Raw genomic sequence first — 16,464 nt, forward strand, 5'->3', positions numbered from 1 at the left:
ATTTGTTCAGTTCATTTGAAAGATGATATTGAAATTTAAATTGACTCAGATACTTTTGCAAGTATTTAAAGTTATTTTTATGTAGTTAATCTCCCTCTATGAGACATGCCTTGGCCCCCAGTCTCTAGTAAAATATATCATTACAAATTAAACTATATGCACATGTGCACACGAAAGCCAGGACCAGCACCCAGATCTCCTAGCTCATGCAGTAGAATTCAAGAACTGGAAGTCCAGATATCTCACAGAGATTCCTGAGATTTTTCTACCTATTTTTTTCTTAATTGGTCCCTTCTATACAGTTCACTGTTCAGTATTAGGCACCAGGGAGCTATTTAAAACAAAAAAAGACTTCAGATTTAGGCCAGTCTTGCCACTAACTAGCAAGTCTCCTGTCCTTTGGTTGAAATTTCCTTGCTTGTAGAATGAGAAGTATTGGACTAGGCTATCTGGATCATTCTTTAAACTCTTCTGTTCTATAAGTATGAATAGAAGTAATTACCATCAAATTGTATTATATTAATTTCCCAATTTGGAGTTTAAGCGTACCAATCTCTCTCTTCTCAGTGAGCTAACTTTAAATGTTCCTCTGAAACATTGTACTTGATAATTTTGTTCTTCCTGTTGCTCGTAGCCAGTTGTGCCAGGAAAATTTAACTCTATCTCAAGAATTAATCCATGTAAATGCTGTGTGTTTCCTTCTCTCTCACTCTTTTAATATCAACAAGGCTTTATCATACTTTATTTGGCAAGCTTGAGAAAGCAGCCATTTCCCTGTAGAGGTATAGGTTGATCTGACAATTTCTTTTTATGTTTGTTTTTTTTTTTTTTGAGTTTTAAAATGAATTTATTAAAGACTGGTCTTAGGAAGGCCACAATGTTTGATTTGTCATTAAAAAAAGTTCTGTTTCTTCATGCTGTATAACAAGGTAATGTAACAAGGTACAGAATTATAAGCTTCTTTCTACTGGAATTCTCTGATAGTACGGCACAGTGTAGTCATTTCTGCAATGCTAGAATAAATTTAAAAAAAGTCTCTTCTATGCTTCTCTTCAAAAAGCGATGGACAATAACAGGATGGCCTTAAAAAGCCATTGTTTTCCTATTCATTCTGTAGTATTGGAGCCAGTATTGTTACCATCACAGGCTACAATTTTCACTTGATCCACTTTAATAAGTCCTGTCACCTCTCCGAATTCAACATCATTCAATACAAAAGTCCACACATTATCGCAGAATCTGTATGTATTTAGAGAGCCCCTGAAATTGACTCTGTTCCTGACCCTCTGTGCCAACGCTGAATTTATAGCCTTATCAAACTGAAGTAGAACTTGAAGGGCAAGTTGGGGGGTAATCTGTTGAGACTGTATAAGCTCATCGAGGCTCTCCTGAAGACTGTTTCCCAAAGTGGTATTTCTGTACAACTGATATGCCATGGCTTAGGAGGGAGAAATTCTTCTTCTTATTCAGGCTTGCATTGATATCCTGTGGAAAAGGCGCTTCCCGCCTCGGAGCCGACAGAAGTGGGTTGGCCAGAAACCCAGCATGATCTGACAATTTCTAAACTGTTTCTTTTTGTAAGGTTATTTCCTTGGGAAACTTTTATGTTAAATAACTATTTTGCTGAATTTTCTTTCATAAAATATTTTCCAAACCATTTTTTAATCAGTTTCTTATAAATCAGATTGAAAATAGGAACTCAACCAAAAGTTTAGTTTCCTTCCAAATGATTTATAAATTTTTCAGAGGTAGTTGAAGGAATGAGAATAGGGAAGCATAGTTTTGCTTTTAGGTTTGTTTTGTTTTTTTTTTTCTCTAGGACATGAAGTTTTTATTCTTCATTGAAATCAAATGGATAGAAAGGGCTTCAGTAACACTGATAATGTTTACTTAAGTTAGATGGTGGACACCTGAGGTTTGTTTCATTATTATTCTTAAACCAAACATAAATGTTTGCATACATGCATATACATTCTTTGATGTATAGATTTCAATAATATAAAAAAATTTTAAACCTGGAGAAAATAAGGGGAGAAGGAGAAAATAAAATGAAAAAACACATGTTGAGCTTTAGTTTATTATTTATTTCTCCTACTAGACTGTAAACTTTATGCAGTTAAGATATTTTGTCTTTTCATTGACTGATATATATCCCCAGTGCCTAGGACAGTACTTGAGGTATCAGACACTTAATAAATATTCGTTGAATTACTCTCTCTGGTTGGATGGATTGTTTTCCAGGAGGATGTCTAATTAGAGTATACGTGATTTGTACTTAACTGTGCTGAATAGGCTTAGCTTCTGTTGAATGAAAAGAGGGATTTAACAATGAGAAAAAAGTTTATTAGACTGAGTTTCTCGCTCATTCAGTTTATTTGAAAAGCTGTGGTTATACTGATTTTTAAATATGCCAGTTTGGCCTTGTCCTTTGATATAGTTTAAGATTATGCTTTTCACCCTACTAACATCTTACAGATGTTTTCTTAGTCACAGATAGGACTGAATGAATCATTGCAAATTCAGAATTATTAGTGGGAAGTTTGTATTTGCCCTAAAGATAAGTATTTGTTAATGTTGTCTACTTACTCATAATGGTAATTTATGGTGGAAGATTCTTTGCAAAACTGACCTAAAGAAGGGAGAGAGGTAGTATAATGAAAATGAGTATCTCATAGGGCTTTAAAAGCAGTATACTTCTTCACAAAAGTATAGAAAGATACCTTTCCTATCCCATTTTGAAACTAAAGGAATATTTTAAAACTGGATAAAATGACTTTTTTTTTTTTTTTTTTTTTTAATGCGGTGCGCGGGCCTCTCACTGTTGCGGCCTCTCCCGTTGCGGAGCACAGGCTCCAGACGCGCAGGCTCAGCGGCCATGGCTCACGGGCCCAGCCGCTCTGCGGCATGTGGGATCCTCCCGGACTGGGACACGAACCCGTGTCCCCTGCATCAGCAGGCGGACTCTCAACCACGGCGCCATCAGGGAAGCCCTAAAATGACTTTTGACCATTTGAAAAGTGAAATTTTCTAGCCCGTTTATAAATTACAGTTAATTTAAAGGTTTAAATTTATATGTGACTTTTGCTAAAGGCCAGTTTGATTTATGTGCTCAAATGCAGTCTTTGAATTTTTGCTAGCATCATATTGATTTTTTTCTAATATTTCAAAAATCTTTTTCTAAGTGATCAATTACTAGTTGGAAATTGTCTTGATACATTGTGAGAAGAGATTTAACCTAATTTAGCTGATATTGTGCCCATTTAACTTCAGATTTTTTAGGGCTGAGAAGGAATGCTCTTTGTGACATTTAAGCATAGTTTGACAGGAATATAAGTCATTATCAACAAAGAGCACTTTTAGATTTCCTAGAATAAAGAAGAGCTATAAGTTTTAGATAAGCAAGGTAAGTTGTTTATTCATTGGAACACTGCATAGCTCTTGCATTTTTTGAAGTTACGTTGTATTCATGTATTCAAGTTTTAAATATTAATTTAAAACTTAAAAAAATTTTCCATAGTGTTAAAAGTACACAAGTCAGAGTCATATTTTATTTGTGCTTCTTATTCTTAAAAGTCTGGTTGTGTGTCGTGTTCTTATTTAAGTCTCATACCATACCTATTGAAACATTTCTAGAAACTCCTTGAAAATGTCACTTGTTAAAAGGGATAATAGTGGGAAAAGACTGAATTAACAAAACCTTAAGCAAAAATACAGTATAAAATGCTATTTTCAATACCATTGAAACTGAATTAATCTAGAATCATGACTCTTAGTGTTTTTTTTTTTCTTTTCCTTTCCCTAAAGATAAGACAAAATCCATGGCTTCTGTAACTAATGCCAATACTTCTAGTACACAAGCAGCTCCTGTAGCTGTTACAACACCTACTGTGTCATCTGGTCAGGCAACACCTACATCACCTATTAAAAAGGTAAGCCAAAATTGTGTTTGTTAAAAATAAATGTATTCTGTGTAAGTACCATTTGAGCTAAAGCATTAAGACAGTTCTAAGTTTATTTAAGGTTTTAGAATAAGAATGTATTTTTATTTCCTCTGAATCTATTATATTCTTTTTTTCAAGTACTTTTTGCAGTTGATCATTAACAAAAAAATATCAGGTTGGCCAAAAAGTTTGTTCGGTTTTAAGTAAAATAAGAGACTTTTTCATTTTCACCAGGAACTTTATTGAGCAGCATATTCATTAACCAGCGAATTTTTTGGCCAACCCAATAAATAGCAGAAAGATAAAATTTTTCATATGAAAAACTACTGATCATGGTAGTTTTTTATTTCCATTGAACTTTTGAGAAGCATGGGGTTTGTATCCTTTATTTCTGTTGAGTAAAGGTGCATTTTGGTAATTTCTCATGTGTATAAGTTAAGCACAAAAAGTACTACCACAAGTTACTGAGAGAACTGTAATCTAGATTTTCTAATTCATTTACAAAGCACCAGGTATGTCAGAACAAACCAGAGGTCAACAGCTGACCCCACCTCTTGTTAGTTGTTGTGACCTTGAGCAAGTGACTGTCTTCCTTATCTGTTCCTCCTAAAAAGGACAAAACAAAAATAATAACAAAGAGAAAATAAGTTAACATTGTTAAGCAGTAATTGAGAGAGTTTGGCTAGTGACTGAATGCTCCCAAAATGTTAGTTTCATTTCTTCCTCTTCCTTATTTTGTTCTCCATTTATTCTTCATCCTTACTTTCTTGTTGATCTGTTAAAGACTTTTCTTTTCCCTGCTGTTTCAGAACCTATACTTCTTTTAACTCTAATTAAAGATTAAGGGTTTTCTGTGGGGGTTTGTTTTTTTTTTTTAACCTACTGGTCTCTTTTTAAAGGCTTCTCCCCACCAGCCCTTACCTAACTTTTAGAAGTAAACTCATTTCCTTCTCTGTGTAACACACACATGCACACACGCACACGCATACACGTAGACATATTCACACTCACGTGTACTTTTTTTTTTTTCCTGGAACCATTTAAGAATTGACCGCTCTCACTGTAACACTTTATTCCTAAATACTTGAGTATGTATCTCTTTTTTTTTTTTTTTTTTTTTTTTAGTGAGCTTGATTTGTTCCATCTGCCAGATCCAATCTCTTTTGTAGACTGATGGGTTTTTTTATTTTTTTTATTATTATTATTTTTTTATTTTTACTTGTTGACAGTTTTGCTTTTATTTATTTATTTATTTATTTTTGGCTGTGTTGGGTCTTCGTTTCTGTGCGAGGGCTCTCTCTAGTTGCGGCGAGCGGGGGCCACTCTTCATCACGGTGCGCGGGCCTTTCACCATCGCGGCCTCTCCTGTTGAGGAGCACAGGCTCCAGATGCGCAGGCTCAGTAATTTTGGCTCACGGGCCCAGTCGCTCCGCGGCATGCGGGATCCTCCCAGACCGGGGCACGAACCCGTGTCCCCTGCATCGGCAGGCAGACTCTCAACCACTGCGCCACCAGGGAAGCCCGAGTATGTATCTCTTAAGTACAAAGGCATTATCCTTCATTCCCTCACTGAAATCATCATACTTAGAAAATTTAACATTGATATAATACCATTATTTATGTTCACTAATATACAGACCATACTCAAAATTTTCCCAGTTGTCCTCCTAGTAACATCTTTCTAGCTGTTGATTTTTCAAATTAAGTGTCCACTCAGGGATTATACATTGTGTTTACTTATTAAGTCTCTGCCTTTGGACTTCTTGTTTTGTTGTTTATCTGACGTTATTTGGCTTGCATGGGTTTGAGGATTGATTTTAAATCCCCACAGTGTTTCTATCATATTGTCAGTTTTGCTAATCTTTGGATTTGGCTCCAAGTGGTCAAAATTTGAACCTTTTAAAATCATAAACTAGAGAATTCTTTAAAAATCCATACTGTTATTAATAATCCTCCTCTAAAACTCTTCCAAAGGAAAGCAGTAGTATGAATTCTTAGTGGTAGAAATGTATGAATTTCACTGGTACAGTTTGAATATCAGAAGACTCTGTGACTGAATTATTACCTTCTGTATTCTAGAACTGAGGGTTTCTTGAATTCAGTTAGAACCCATCCTCAAATGGTCATAATTTCATATGCTTGAAAATGAAATTCTCCAGAAGCAGTCTGTCTGCAAAATTTTCAAGATAGTTATGCCATAACTGGTGTCACCATGAGCTGCTTTAACTAAAGCTTTATTAATTCTAGAACCCCTTTATACTTCTTCAGTGAATACTAAACTTTAGCTCTTCTGATTATCTGTTAGAACTGTAGATTTATCAAGTTCCCAGAAGCCCCATCCCCCCTGGAATAGCTGGCCAAGAAACCAGCTGTCAGTCTTTTGAGTATTTAACTAAGCAATCTCTTTCCTACTGTAGTCAAATCATTACAATAGGGTTCTTATTATCAATTATATTTTTCTCAAGCATAACCCTAGATTTATGGCAGTTTACTTCTCAGTTTATGCCAACTGCCCTCACTAAAAGCAAATACTTAATAGCTCTGTTAGATTAGTGGGCCAGTAATTTCTTTGCTATAAAAGTTCTTATTCAGTATTACTTGTGATTCTGTAATTAAATTGATCTAATGACAACTGTTTCTCTAATTTGCATATTTAGAAACTCCATTTTATTCTCCATTTAAAGCATCATAACTTGCTTTAAAGATTACATTGTTTCAGTCTTTGTTCTTAAAGTTTTATGGGCAAATTTTATTCAAAGTGATAAAGTCATGGTGTACAAAAAAATGAAGTATTTTTAAGTTTTATCAGTATTATCTGATTCTTAAAGCCTGTTACCATGTTCAGTGATACTGTATTTACTTTAATTTAGCATTTTAGTGGGTTTTTTTTCATTTGTTTCAAGATTTTCCTTGTAACTTAGAGACCTAACAGAAATTTCCTTGGATGAATTCTTAATTTGTAAATGCATCGTAAAAGATTTTGTAATTAATTAAGAGTTCTGTCTATTTTTAGGTGCCACTTACTACTCTGCTTCTATTATCTAGACAAGTTATCCTAAGTTCTCTAGCTTCCTCCACCAGTACATAAACTATGTATCTAAATACACACACACACACACACACACACACACACACACACACACACACTAACATTCATAGCAAGGAATAGATCACGAAACTGGAAGCTCTAAAACAGTATTAAATATCACTTATATTCTATAATAACTCATGATAACTGCAGAGAAACATAGGTATATTCACTTTAAATGATCTTCTCTTAAGTTGTTAACTTGTCAGCTAAAATTATAGAATGATTCCTGTAGCAGTGAGATCAGGCCTATCATTTATGGATATATTATCTATAAAACCATTAGTTTGATCTTATGATTTAAAATAGTAAACTAAATAATAGTAAGTAAACTAAAAATAGTAAGTTTATCGCATTATTTAACTTACAATAAGTTAAATAATATACATTTTATATTAAATTTTTATCTAACAGTAAGTTTATTGTTAGTTAAAGTTTCAACTATCAATAAGTTTAACTAACAATGTTTATATATAACTCTCTAGTCAAAATAAATATTGTTGAGATCTCTGAAAGGATTACCTACTCTGCTGTATACACGTATATTCCAATAAGCATAAACTATATTTTCTTTGCTAGATGGTAAAAATTCAGAGTTTTCTTGGAATTACATGTTCTTGCTTATTGAACCTACATCATAATAAAATTTAGTAAAAGACTACTATGTGCTGTGGGTACATGAAGTATACCAGTAAAAGTGTATAATTGTAGAATGATGGTTTTTAAATGGAAGAAATCATTTTTGATTTGAGGTAATGGAGTTAGAACATTTGAGATAGATCTTGAAGAATGAGGTAGTATTTCAACTAACAGAGAGGAGAGTTTGTACAGTCTGTTGAAAAAGAGAGAAGAGAAACAGTGTGATCAAAAGTAGGGATAATGTGGAGTGTTGCAGGAAAAATGAGTTGTCTAGTTTGACTGATGTATAGGCTACATATACGAAGTAAAGCAGGAAAAGCAGAGCCAAATTGGAATGTTTTCATTACTATGGTAACATTTTCATAATTTGATAGATAATAGAGGATCATAGATGTTTGAACAAGGCCATGAGAGAATTTTAGAATGTCACTCTGGCAGCAATGTGCAGGTGTATTTGAAGGTGAGAGACCGACTGAGAGAAGGTTTATTACAAAGTCACTGAAATTGCCTAACATGATAAGAATATAAACCAGAGAAGTGGCAGTGGACTTATAAAGGAGAGGAGGAGACTTAGAGACTTGGCACTTAATTTGTAGATGGAGGAAGATGACAGAGAAGAAGTCTAACATGACTACAAAGTTTCAAATTTAGGGAGTTGGGACTTCCCAGGCATCCAGTGGTTAAGACTTTGTGCTTTCAGCACAGGGGGCATAGGTTCAATCCCTGGTCAGGGAACTAAGATCCCACATCCCACATGCCACACAATGGGGCCAAAAAAAAAAAGAAATTTAGGGGATTGAAGAGATTTTTGGTGCCAGTAACAGAAATAGGGAACTGAGGAAGAGTTGGTTTGAAAATAAAGGTATTTGACTTTAAACATGTTGAGTTTCAGGTTCCAATTTTAGTTACATATAGTCCATTCTACAGGTAAATCGAAATTCAGGACTAGGAATTTAGGAGTCAGATTGAGCTGGAGAATAACAAATTTGAGAATAAGCTGAATACAATTAATATTTAGCCTGAGGATATAAGAAGACCCTACTCCCAACATTCAGAAGAAAGTATAAAGAGAAGATAGGAGATACAAGAACAGACTCTTGGAGTGCTTATGTTACAGGGCTATGACAAGGACAGTTGCTACCAACAACAACAAAAAGACCAGGAAAGGGGTAGTCAGAGAGTAGGAAAGTCAAAATAGTGTCCTAGTTATAAAAACCAAAAGAAGAATTTCAGGGACTAGGTATACTTGAGTTTTTCAGAGAGGTTTATTTATATACCAAAAATTGAAAGATGCTTTTAAACACATAAACCAGTATTTAAATCCATGTTAGGTGGAGAGGAGGTATATAAGTCGTAACAGTGCAACAAAATTTCAAACTTGATAATATTGCCTCATTTTTCTCAACTCTAAAATATTGGATAATAGTAAAATGCTATTTCATTGGGTGATTGTAGGATTAAATGAGATAACCCATATTTACCACTTAGTTTAGGGCCTCACACAAGTAAATGTTTGTTAAATGTTAGCTTCTGTTATAACACTCAGCAAATATTATTTGCTATATGACGATTTTATCATGGAGGAATAACATTTTTTTCCAGTTTGGGGAAAGTTCTGGGGTAGGGAGGGATTGGCAAACCATGGTCTGTGGGCCAAAGGTAGCCCACTACCTGTTTTTTGTACAGCCTGCAAGTTAAAATGGTTTTAATACTTTTAAATGGTTGGCAGAGGCAGGGGAGGATGAAAAGAAAAAGAATATTTTGTGACACAAATTCAAATTTCATTGCCCCTAAATAAAGTTTTATGTAACACAGCCACATTCATTCATTTGTGTACTACCTATGGCTGGGTTTGTGCTACAGCAGCATAGATGAGTAGTTACAGCAGAGACTCTATAGTCTACAAAGCCTAAAGTTTACAGTCTGGCCCTTTACAGAAAGAAAAGTTTGCCAACCTCTGTTCTCAAGTACCATGACTTTAAACTCTGAAATCAATAAGGAATCATCTCAGTGCCTATCATATTATGTAAAATATTACAGAGCTTCCTGGACTTTCTCAGTAGGTGGACACCTTAGTGTTTTACTAATTTTTTTTCACAGTGCCATTTGGCAAAAAAAAAAAAAAAAAAAAAAAACCTCTTGGTTTTATTTATTAAGTAGTTGGGTACAAATAAGTTAATAATGGCAATTTGTGCAGTGTCCAACAGATGTCACTGTACTTCTCTCAAAACTTTAAAATATCCCACAGCACCCCTGTGATTTTGTTCTTGCGCCCTGGAATGCCTCAGCGAGCATTTTGGGAACTGAAAAATGCTTGTATATCTTGAGTCTCTTTGCAACCTTATTGTTAGGAATTAATTATTGGAAGTATTGGAGGTATCTTGTAGCAGTTTTGTCTAGGAATTAGCCCTCCAACATTATGGGTGCTTTAACAAGCTCTATTAAACTGCTGTTATGGCAAACCTTGGTAATAGGTGTGAAAGAAAGGTTGTTTTGGTTTGTTTTTTTTTAATCTATATCCTATGCTTGTAGTAACTAGATAGTTGCTATATTTACCATCTATATTTAACTGTGGTTGAATATTTAAACTCTGTAAGTGAAGTTAATGAGGTGAACTAGTTACAGACAACAGACGTTTCATTTTTAGGGCAGTTAGAAAGCCCTGAAAATGAAATAAATATTTGTGCAAAAACAGTTTTTAATTGAAATGTTTCATGTTTGGTGGAAAAATCAAACAGTAAATTTAAGGCTATGATATTTAAAATATTAATGAATTAAATATTATAATTAGAAATATACTGATGATTACTTTTTTGTTGATGATGATGGATTTAAAATTTTTTAACCCAAGTACAAAATGAATAAAAACAAAATTCAAGGGCAGTAGTTTTTTCACTTCATACTGTAATACTATCTGCTCTATGTGCCTTGAACTGCCTTAGAAGTTTCTGTATTAGATTCTTTCAGATTCTCTCATGCTAAAACTGGAACTTGTTCCCAGTGACTTTTAAAGATTGGATAATTACCCAGTTGTTGGGTTTTAATTTATTATAAAATTCTTTTAAAAAGAGAAAAGTCTGTTTTGCTCATAACTTCCTTTCCTGTTTTCATACTTTCAATCTTTATCTCTTTACCTGTCTTATTTTAATTGGCTTTAGTATGATTTCATTGCTCCTATCATGCCTGTGGTGGAATCAGTAGATCCTGCATCATGGAGGCAGGGCTTGCGCAAAACTGGCATTGTTCTTGTGCCCAGTAAGGGTGAAAAATCTATGGTGAGGCATTTCGATGTGCAAGGATTTATATTAGGTTACAACATAACAAGTTTAATATCAATATTGGTTTCAAAGATGCATGGTTTTAAGTCATTATGGTGTGCTCATTTCTGTTCTCTGTATTTGCATCATAATTTTTCTGTGTGATACAAAGTGTGGAGTGTGTGTTCTTAAATCTAACATCTGGAAAGGTAGTATTTCCTTCTTCAGGTTTAGATCTTTACATTTTTGACTAAGACATTAACCTGCTTAGTAAAAGTGTTTCTCCTGAAACTATTAACTATAATTTTAAACATATTATCTGTAAACTTCTCATTTTCAGTTTAAGGACTGATCAGTATTGTATAATTTTTCTCCTTTTCCTTAAAAATAAAACAATATAAAAACAGTTTCCAACTTCAGCTACAAAAATTTCTCCCAAAGAAGAAGAGAGAAAAGATGAGTCTCCTGCATCTTGGAGGTTAGGACTTAGAAAGACTGGTAGTTATGGCGCACTTGCAGAAATCACAGCATCTAAAGAGGCCCAGAAAGAAAAAGACACTGCAGGTGTTATGCGTTCAGCTTCAAGTCCCAGACTTTCCTCCTCTTTGGATAATAAAGAAAAGGTAATCTGTTTCACAATTTGGTTTCTATAAAAACTATGATAATTTGTTTTCCAGGAATCAGATCCGTTGGATTTTCTACTAAGTATCATTAGATCTATGTATCAACTTAATTCACCTGACTTAATGAATTACATGATAATACAAGTGTACCTACCTTAAGCAGATATTTATATGGGATATAATAATTGGGAAGATCACGTGTATTTGCCCAAAACATAAATTATGAGACTATACTCAATTAAAGGAATCCTTTAGCCTGTTTGAGAATTTACAATAAAATGTATCAAGGAGCAAGCTAATTTTATTTATTAAGAAGGGTTTTGAAAGTTTAGGAACACATTTGTTCTAGAATGTGATTATACTCATAAGTTGCATTTATCCAATATCTGCAATTTCTTTACCTGCTTTTTCATCTGATACATCACAGCTTTGTCCTAGTGAGCAACTTTAATAACTATATTTTGAAAGGCAGTATTAAATTGCATTAAATAGAATGCATCACAGTTCATTCAGTGCTATTTTGTATAATTGGATTCTTTATTTTCTATTGCATTTTTAGTGCTTGGACATTTTTTTCCTTACAGTTTTCTTGCTCTATACAGGAGTGTTTACATGCATCAGAAATTCGGAAATGAATTTCTCATTAAGTAATTGAAATATTTTTTATTTTGTATAAATTTTTTTTCCATTTGTTTTCCAAGTACTTGATGCCAGTATAATGAGAATGTAACAGATGTCATTGTCACTATACTCTCAGCCAGATTTGGTTAAATATAATTTAAATAACTTTTTGTTTTGTATATTTTAATGTTATATTTTTAAAACATAGTATATCAAGGTAGTTAATAGCTTGTATAATGTAAATAATTGAGATTTATCAGTGAACTGTATTTGAGACCTTATTTCTCTGAAAGAAGTAAAGATATTTTATCTTACAATACGACATTACAGTAAATGTTACAGAAGTTTCAGAAAAAGTCATTAAAATGTGGAGGAATTTTTCTTATTTTAAAAAAGAGCTAATTCTAGATTAAAGAAGAAGGAAAAGAAAATTTGAACAGGCTGTCTTTTAGTGTTTACAGTACTTGAATATTGATAGACATCAATTTTGGAGTTTAGGAATTATGGAAATATTATAAAATAAACTATGATGGATGTGTAATTATACATGGTTGAATACTCTTTCCATAATACTTTTAGCAGCACCTATAATCATCACAGATTTATTTTCACTTTTTTCTCCCTGTTGTGTAGGAGAAAGATAGTAAAGGAACTAGGCTTGCATATGTCACACCTACAATACCAAGACGACTAGCCAGTACATCTGACATTGAAGAGAAAGAAAACAGGTGGATTCATTATGACTTGTTTTATTTTGTTTTACTATAAAATCTTTACTATCTAGCATGAGAGTTAAAACATGAACATTGTAATTATGTGGGATATGGATTTCAGGAAGAGATGGAGGGTATTCGTAATAGGAAGAACACCAAGTACATGGAGTTGAGGAGGTGCAGGCTTGGTATGTTCATGAAATAGCAAAAAAAAATGAAGGCATTATGCTTGTAACAGAGTGAGGGGGCAGTGGTGGCAGGTGAGGTCACAGACTTGTATATGCTTTCTAAATATTTGGAACATAATAGAAAAGGAGAAAGAAGAAGGGAGAAAAAGCCCTTACTTGATGACTGTCAACATTTTAATTTGTTTCTTCCTACTTTTCAGCACATATAGAGTATGAGAATTTTTAATATAATTGTAATCATGTTATAATATTCAATTTTGTGTCTTGACTTTTTCTTTCACTTAAGGTCTCGTAATGTCTTATACGTTAGTATGTATTTTCATTAAGCACTGTTTTTCATTAGTACATAGTGTTCCATAGAGTAGATTTGCTGAGGTTAAAGTAACCGTTTCCCCTCCCCAAACTATGGGCATTTAAATTGTCTAATATTTTGTCATCATAAATAAAGCTTCTGCAAACATTAAAATTTCCCCCCTATAGTTAGGATTATACCTTTGGGATAGAATCTTAGAACTGGAATCTTAGTGAATCGGTTTCACTTCTTAATAAATATTCCAGAGTGTTCTTCTAAGGGATTTTAGTAGTTTCTGCTTCAACAGATGTTTATTAAAATGCAGCTTCTTTAACCCTATTTTAAAATTATCTACCAGATTCTGAAGGATATTTTTTTCACAGAGATTCTTCAAGTTTGCGAACAAGTAGTTCATATACAAGAAGAAAATGGGAAGATGATCTCAAAAAGAATAGCTCAATTAATGAAGGATCAACTTATTATAAAAGGTAATAATATTCTTAAGTACCTTTTATGTATTCTTTTATTAAAATATGAGGCAGTTTGGAGCTCTCAATTTAATATAACATTAAAAATGTGCCTTTATTAAATATATCTTTTGTTATTTAAATAAAACTTCGTTTAAAGACACAGAATATATATTTAAAGATGGGTGAAAATTTGCTCCTACTTATGCCTTCCTATTATATTTTTAAATTAAATTTGATATGCTATGAAGTATCTTTTAGATTATAGGATATTAAAAAAGGAGCTCTGTATGTAATTATATATAAGTCAATTATATAATTGGCTAGAGCAGTTGAAATAGATCAATTAATTGATCTCATGTGGTGACCTGGAAAGTTTCTACCTGTGTTAGAACTCAGAGCAATGGAAATGCCTTGAATTGGAATGTTGGTAGTATCATATTGGAGAGGGGGTGGAAAATCTGTGTGTTATTTTCTCTGCTAAAAGCAACCAAAACAAGACTAAAAGATCAACAAGTCTAATAGAGGCATGGGTCACTCCTAGGGATGTGACCCATTGCCAAAACAATTTCTTAGAACATGCTTAAGCCTTAACTTTCCCGGAGTAAAACCCAACCAAAGTGTTGTTCCAGACCCAACCTGGCATATGACCATGTGACCTGGAACCATTCCAGACCTGTGAACTATTGGATCATCTTTGAATCTTGTTGGTGGGTGGGGGGTGCAGTAAAATGATACACTGACAAATTAGGGAAATCATCTAGACTCTAGCAAGTTGTAGGTGCAACTCTTGGTGCTGGAGCCGGTGGCGTACTTAGGAACACAGTCTTTTAGATTTTTTTCCTAGCCTTGTGACTCTGTATAATGTATAGGCATTGACTATAGAATACACATACAAACACATTCTATATAGATATGACTCTTTCCTTTAGTGGCTCCTTTGGTAGAAGACAAGATGATTTGATTAGTTCTAGTGTTCCAAGCACCCCATCAACACCAACAGTTACCTCTGCAGCTGGGCTTCAGAAAAGCCTGCTTTCCAGCACAAGCACTACTACAAAGATTACAACGGGTTCTTCCTCAGCAGGCACACAAAGCAGGTGAGTCACAGATACATTTTGTGTTCAGGCCTACTGTGTGCTTATGTATGTGCATGCATTTTTGTTTAGAAGATTGTGGGGCTCTGGATTTTTTCATTGACCTTGTTAAAATGATTTACAAACAACAATTGGTTCCAAAAAGAGGCAGTTATGCATGTCTGGGGAAAAAATATTAAGTTTCTGACTTATGAACTTTCCTTGCATTAAGCTGCTTAAAGTGTAAATTTCTCTTTGACAGCTCTGGGTGAACTTTTTGGTTCATAGATGAAAGATGTCTCACCTTATGTTTTAAAAAAATCCATCCCTGTAGTCACATGTTTTCAGCTGCTAGAAAGTGCTTTCCTTGTTTAGCTGTTTTCCTTTTCTCTTTTTTGTGTTGCTGCTTATGATGCTATAGTACCTCAAATCGTTTGTGGGCTGAGGATAGTACTGAAAAAGAAAAGGACAGTGTTCCTACGGCAGTGACCATTCCTGTTGCTCCAACTGTTGTAAATGCTGCAGCCTCTACCACAACCCTGACTACAACTACTGCTGGCACTGTCTCCTCCACTTCAGAGGTCAGGGAGAGACGCAGGTGTGTAAAGGTCCTAATAGGACTGCTGATATATCTTGCCCAATGATGAAAGTTGTTTGTTTTGTTTGATTTTTTAATTTTGGGAAGTTGGTGACTATCTCTTCAGTAGGTTAATAATACATGAGATAACCTAGATCAGCTCAGAACTATGTAAATTGATATAATTAGCAATTATTAGCCTTTAGGCTTGGTAACCCACCTCTGACAGAATTAATGTTCTTGTTTAAAGGCCCTGAGCCAGATAGTTGTCTTCATACTTAGCCATCTTAGTTTTAATGGTTTCTTTAATTCAAAACATTTTTGTGATGAAGATCTAAGCGCATACTCTAAACACATACTAAACAAATCATACTCATGGAAAACTAGATGTAACTTGACAAAAACAGGTTTTTATTCTTCTCATTGTTTCCCCCTTCTACCTCATTATTAAGAAATTTGATGCATGTTTAACGATTTTTGTTGTTATTTTTGAGAATTTCATTTTAAAATTCTTTTGGTGAAGAATGGCTTCTTATGCATAAGTGTAAGCCAAATAATTTTAAGTATGTTAACTACATTCACTTAGTTTTAATTCTGGTACATAGAAGGCAATTGTTAATTAAACTTTTTAAAGGGTCTGTGAATTTGTTTTATGTGCTTAAAACATTTTTATGAGCATTGCTCACTTCTTCCTCTTGCAGCCAATTGGTATGGAATCATAGATGTGGAAAGGAATTTACCTATTATCTTTTATGATATCCTTTACAGAAGGAAACTGAGTCCCAGAGATATTAAGTGACTTTTCTACTTTTATGTGGTTAGTAAGTATGAGAGCTAAGGCTAGGCCCAGTATTACAGGAGAATCAGTCCAGGGTTCTGTCTGCTGTATCATGCATAGTCCCTAGCTTTGAATTTGGTTTTCCCTCTTGAGAAAGAACATCTTAGGAAACTAAACGTAACCTCTTTAAATATTTTATTCTTG

At 33.9% G+C, this 16,464-nt stretch overlaps 2 protein-coding genes across 5 annotated transcripts in view; one reads left to right on the forward strand and one right to left on the reverse strand.

Moving 5' to 3' along the window:
- Nucleotides 1-16,464, forward strand: part of PPP1R12A (protein phosphatase 1 regulatory subunit 12A) — a 150,958-nt gene that overhangs the window by 97,854 nt on the left and 36,640 nt on the right. Inside the window, exons 9-14 of one of the 4 annotated variants that reach the window (XM_081249765.1) lie at nucleotides 3,805-3,929; nucleotides 11,333-11,548; nucleotides 12,803-12,897; nucleotides 13,746-13,850; nucleotides 14,762-14,929; nucleotides 15,327-15,503. In XM_081249765.1, coding sequence (XP_081105891.1) covers nucleotides 3,805-3,929; nucleotides 11,333-11,548; nucleotides 12,803-12,897; nucleotides 13,746-13,850; nucleotides 14,762-14,929; nucleotides 15,327-15,503 — 886 coding nt within the window. The remainder of the gene's footprint in view (nucleotides 1-3,804; nucleotides 3,930-11,332; nucleotides 11,549-12,802; nucleotides 12,898-13,745; nucleotides 13,851-14,761; nucleotides 14,930-15,326; nucleotides 15,504-16,464) is intronic. The other 3 variants (XM_081249766.1, XM_081249768.1, XM_081249767.1) reach the window with 3 other exon arrangements.
- Nucleotides 814-1,574, reverse strand: LOC308625513 (transcription initiation factor IIA subunit 2-like). Its single transcript, XM_081249769.1, has one exon. The coding sequence runs from the start codon at nucleotides 1,434-1,436 to the stop codon at nucleotides 1,107-1,109; it is 330 nt and encodes a 109-aa protein (XP_081105895.1). The 5' UTR covers nucleotides 1,437-1,574; the 3' UTR covers nucleotides 814-1,106.

The sequence above is a fragment of the Mesoplodon bidens genome, assembly GCF_964165515.1.
Source record: "Mesoplodon bidens genome assembly, chromosome: 11".
In the NCBI taxonomy this organism is placed as follows: Eukaryota; Metazoa; Chordata; class Mammalia; order Artiodactyla; family Ziphiidae; genus Mesoplodon; species Mesoplodon bidens.

Excerpts from the sequence above, each read along its gene's own strand:
- LOC308625513 (XM_081249769.1), bottom strand. The coding sequence starts at position 1,436 with ATGGCATATCAGTTGTACAGAAATACCACTTTGGGAAACAGTCTTCAG.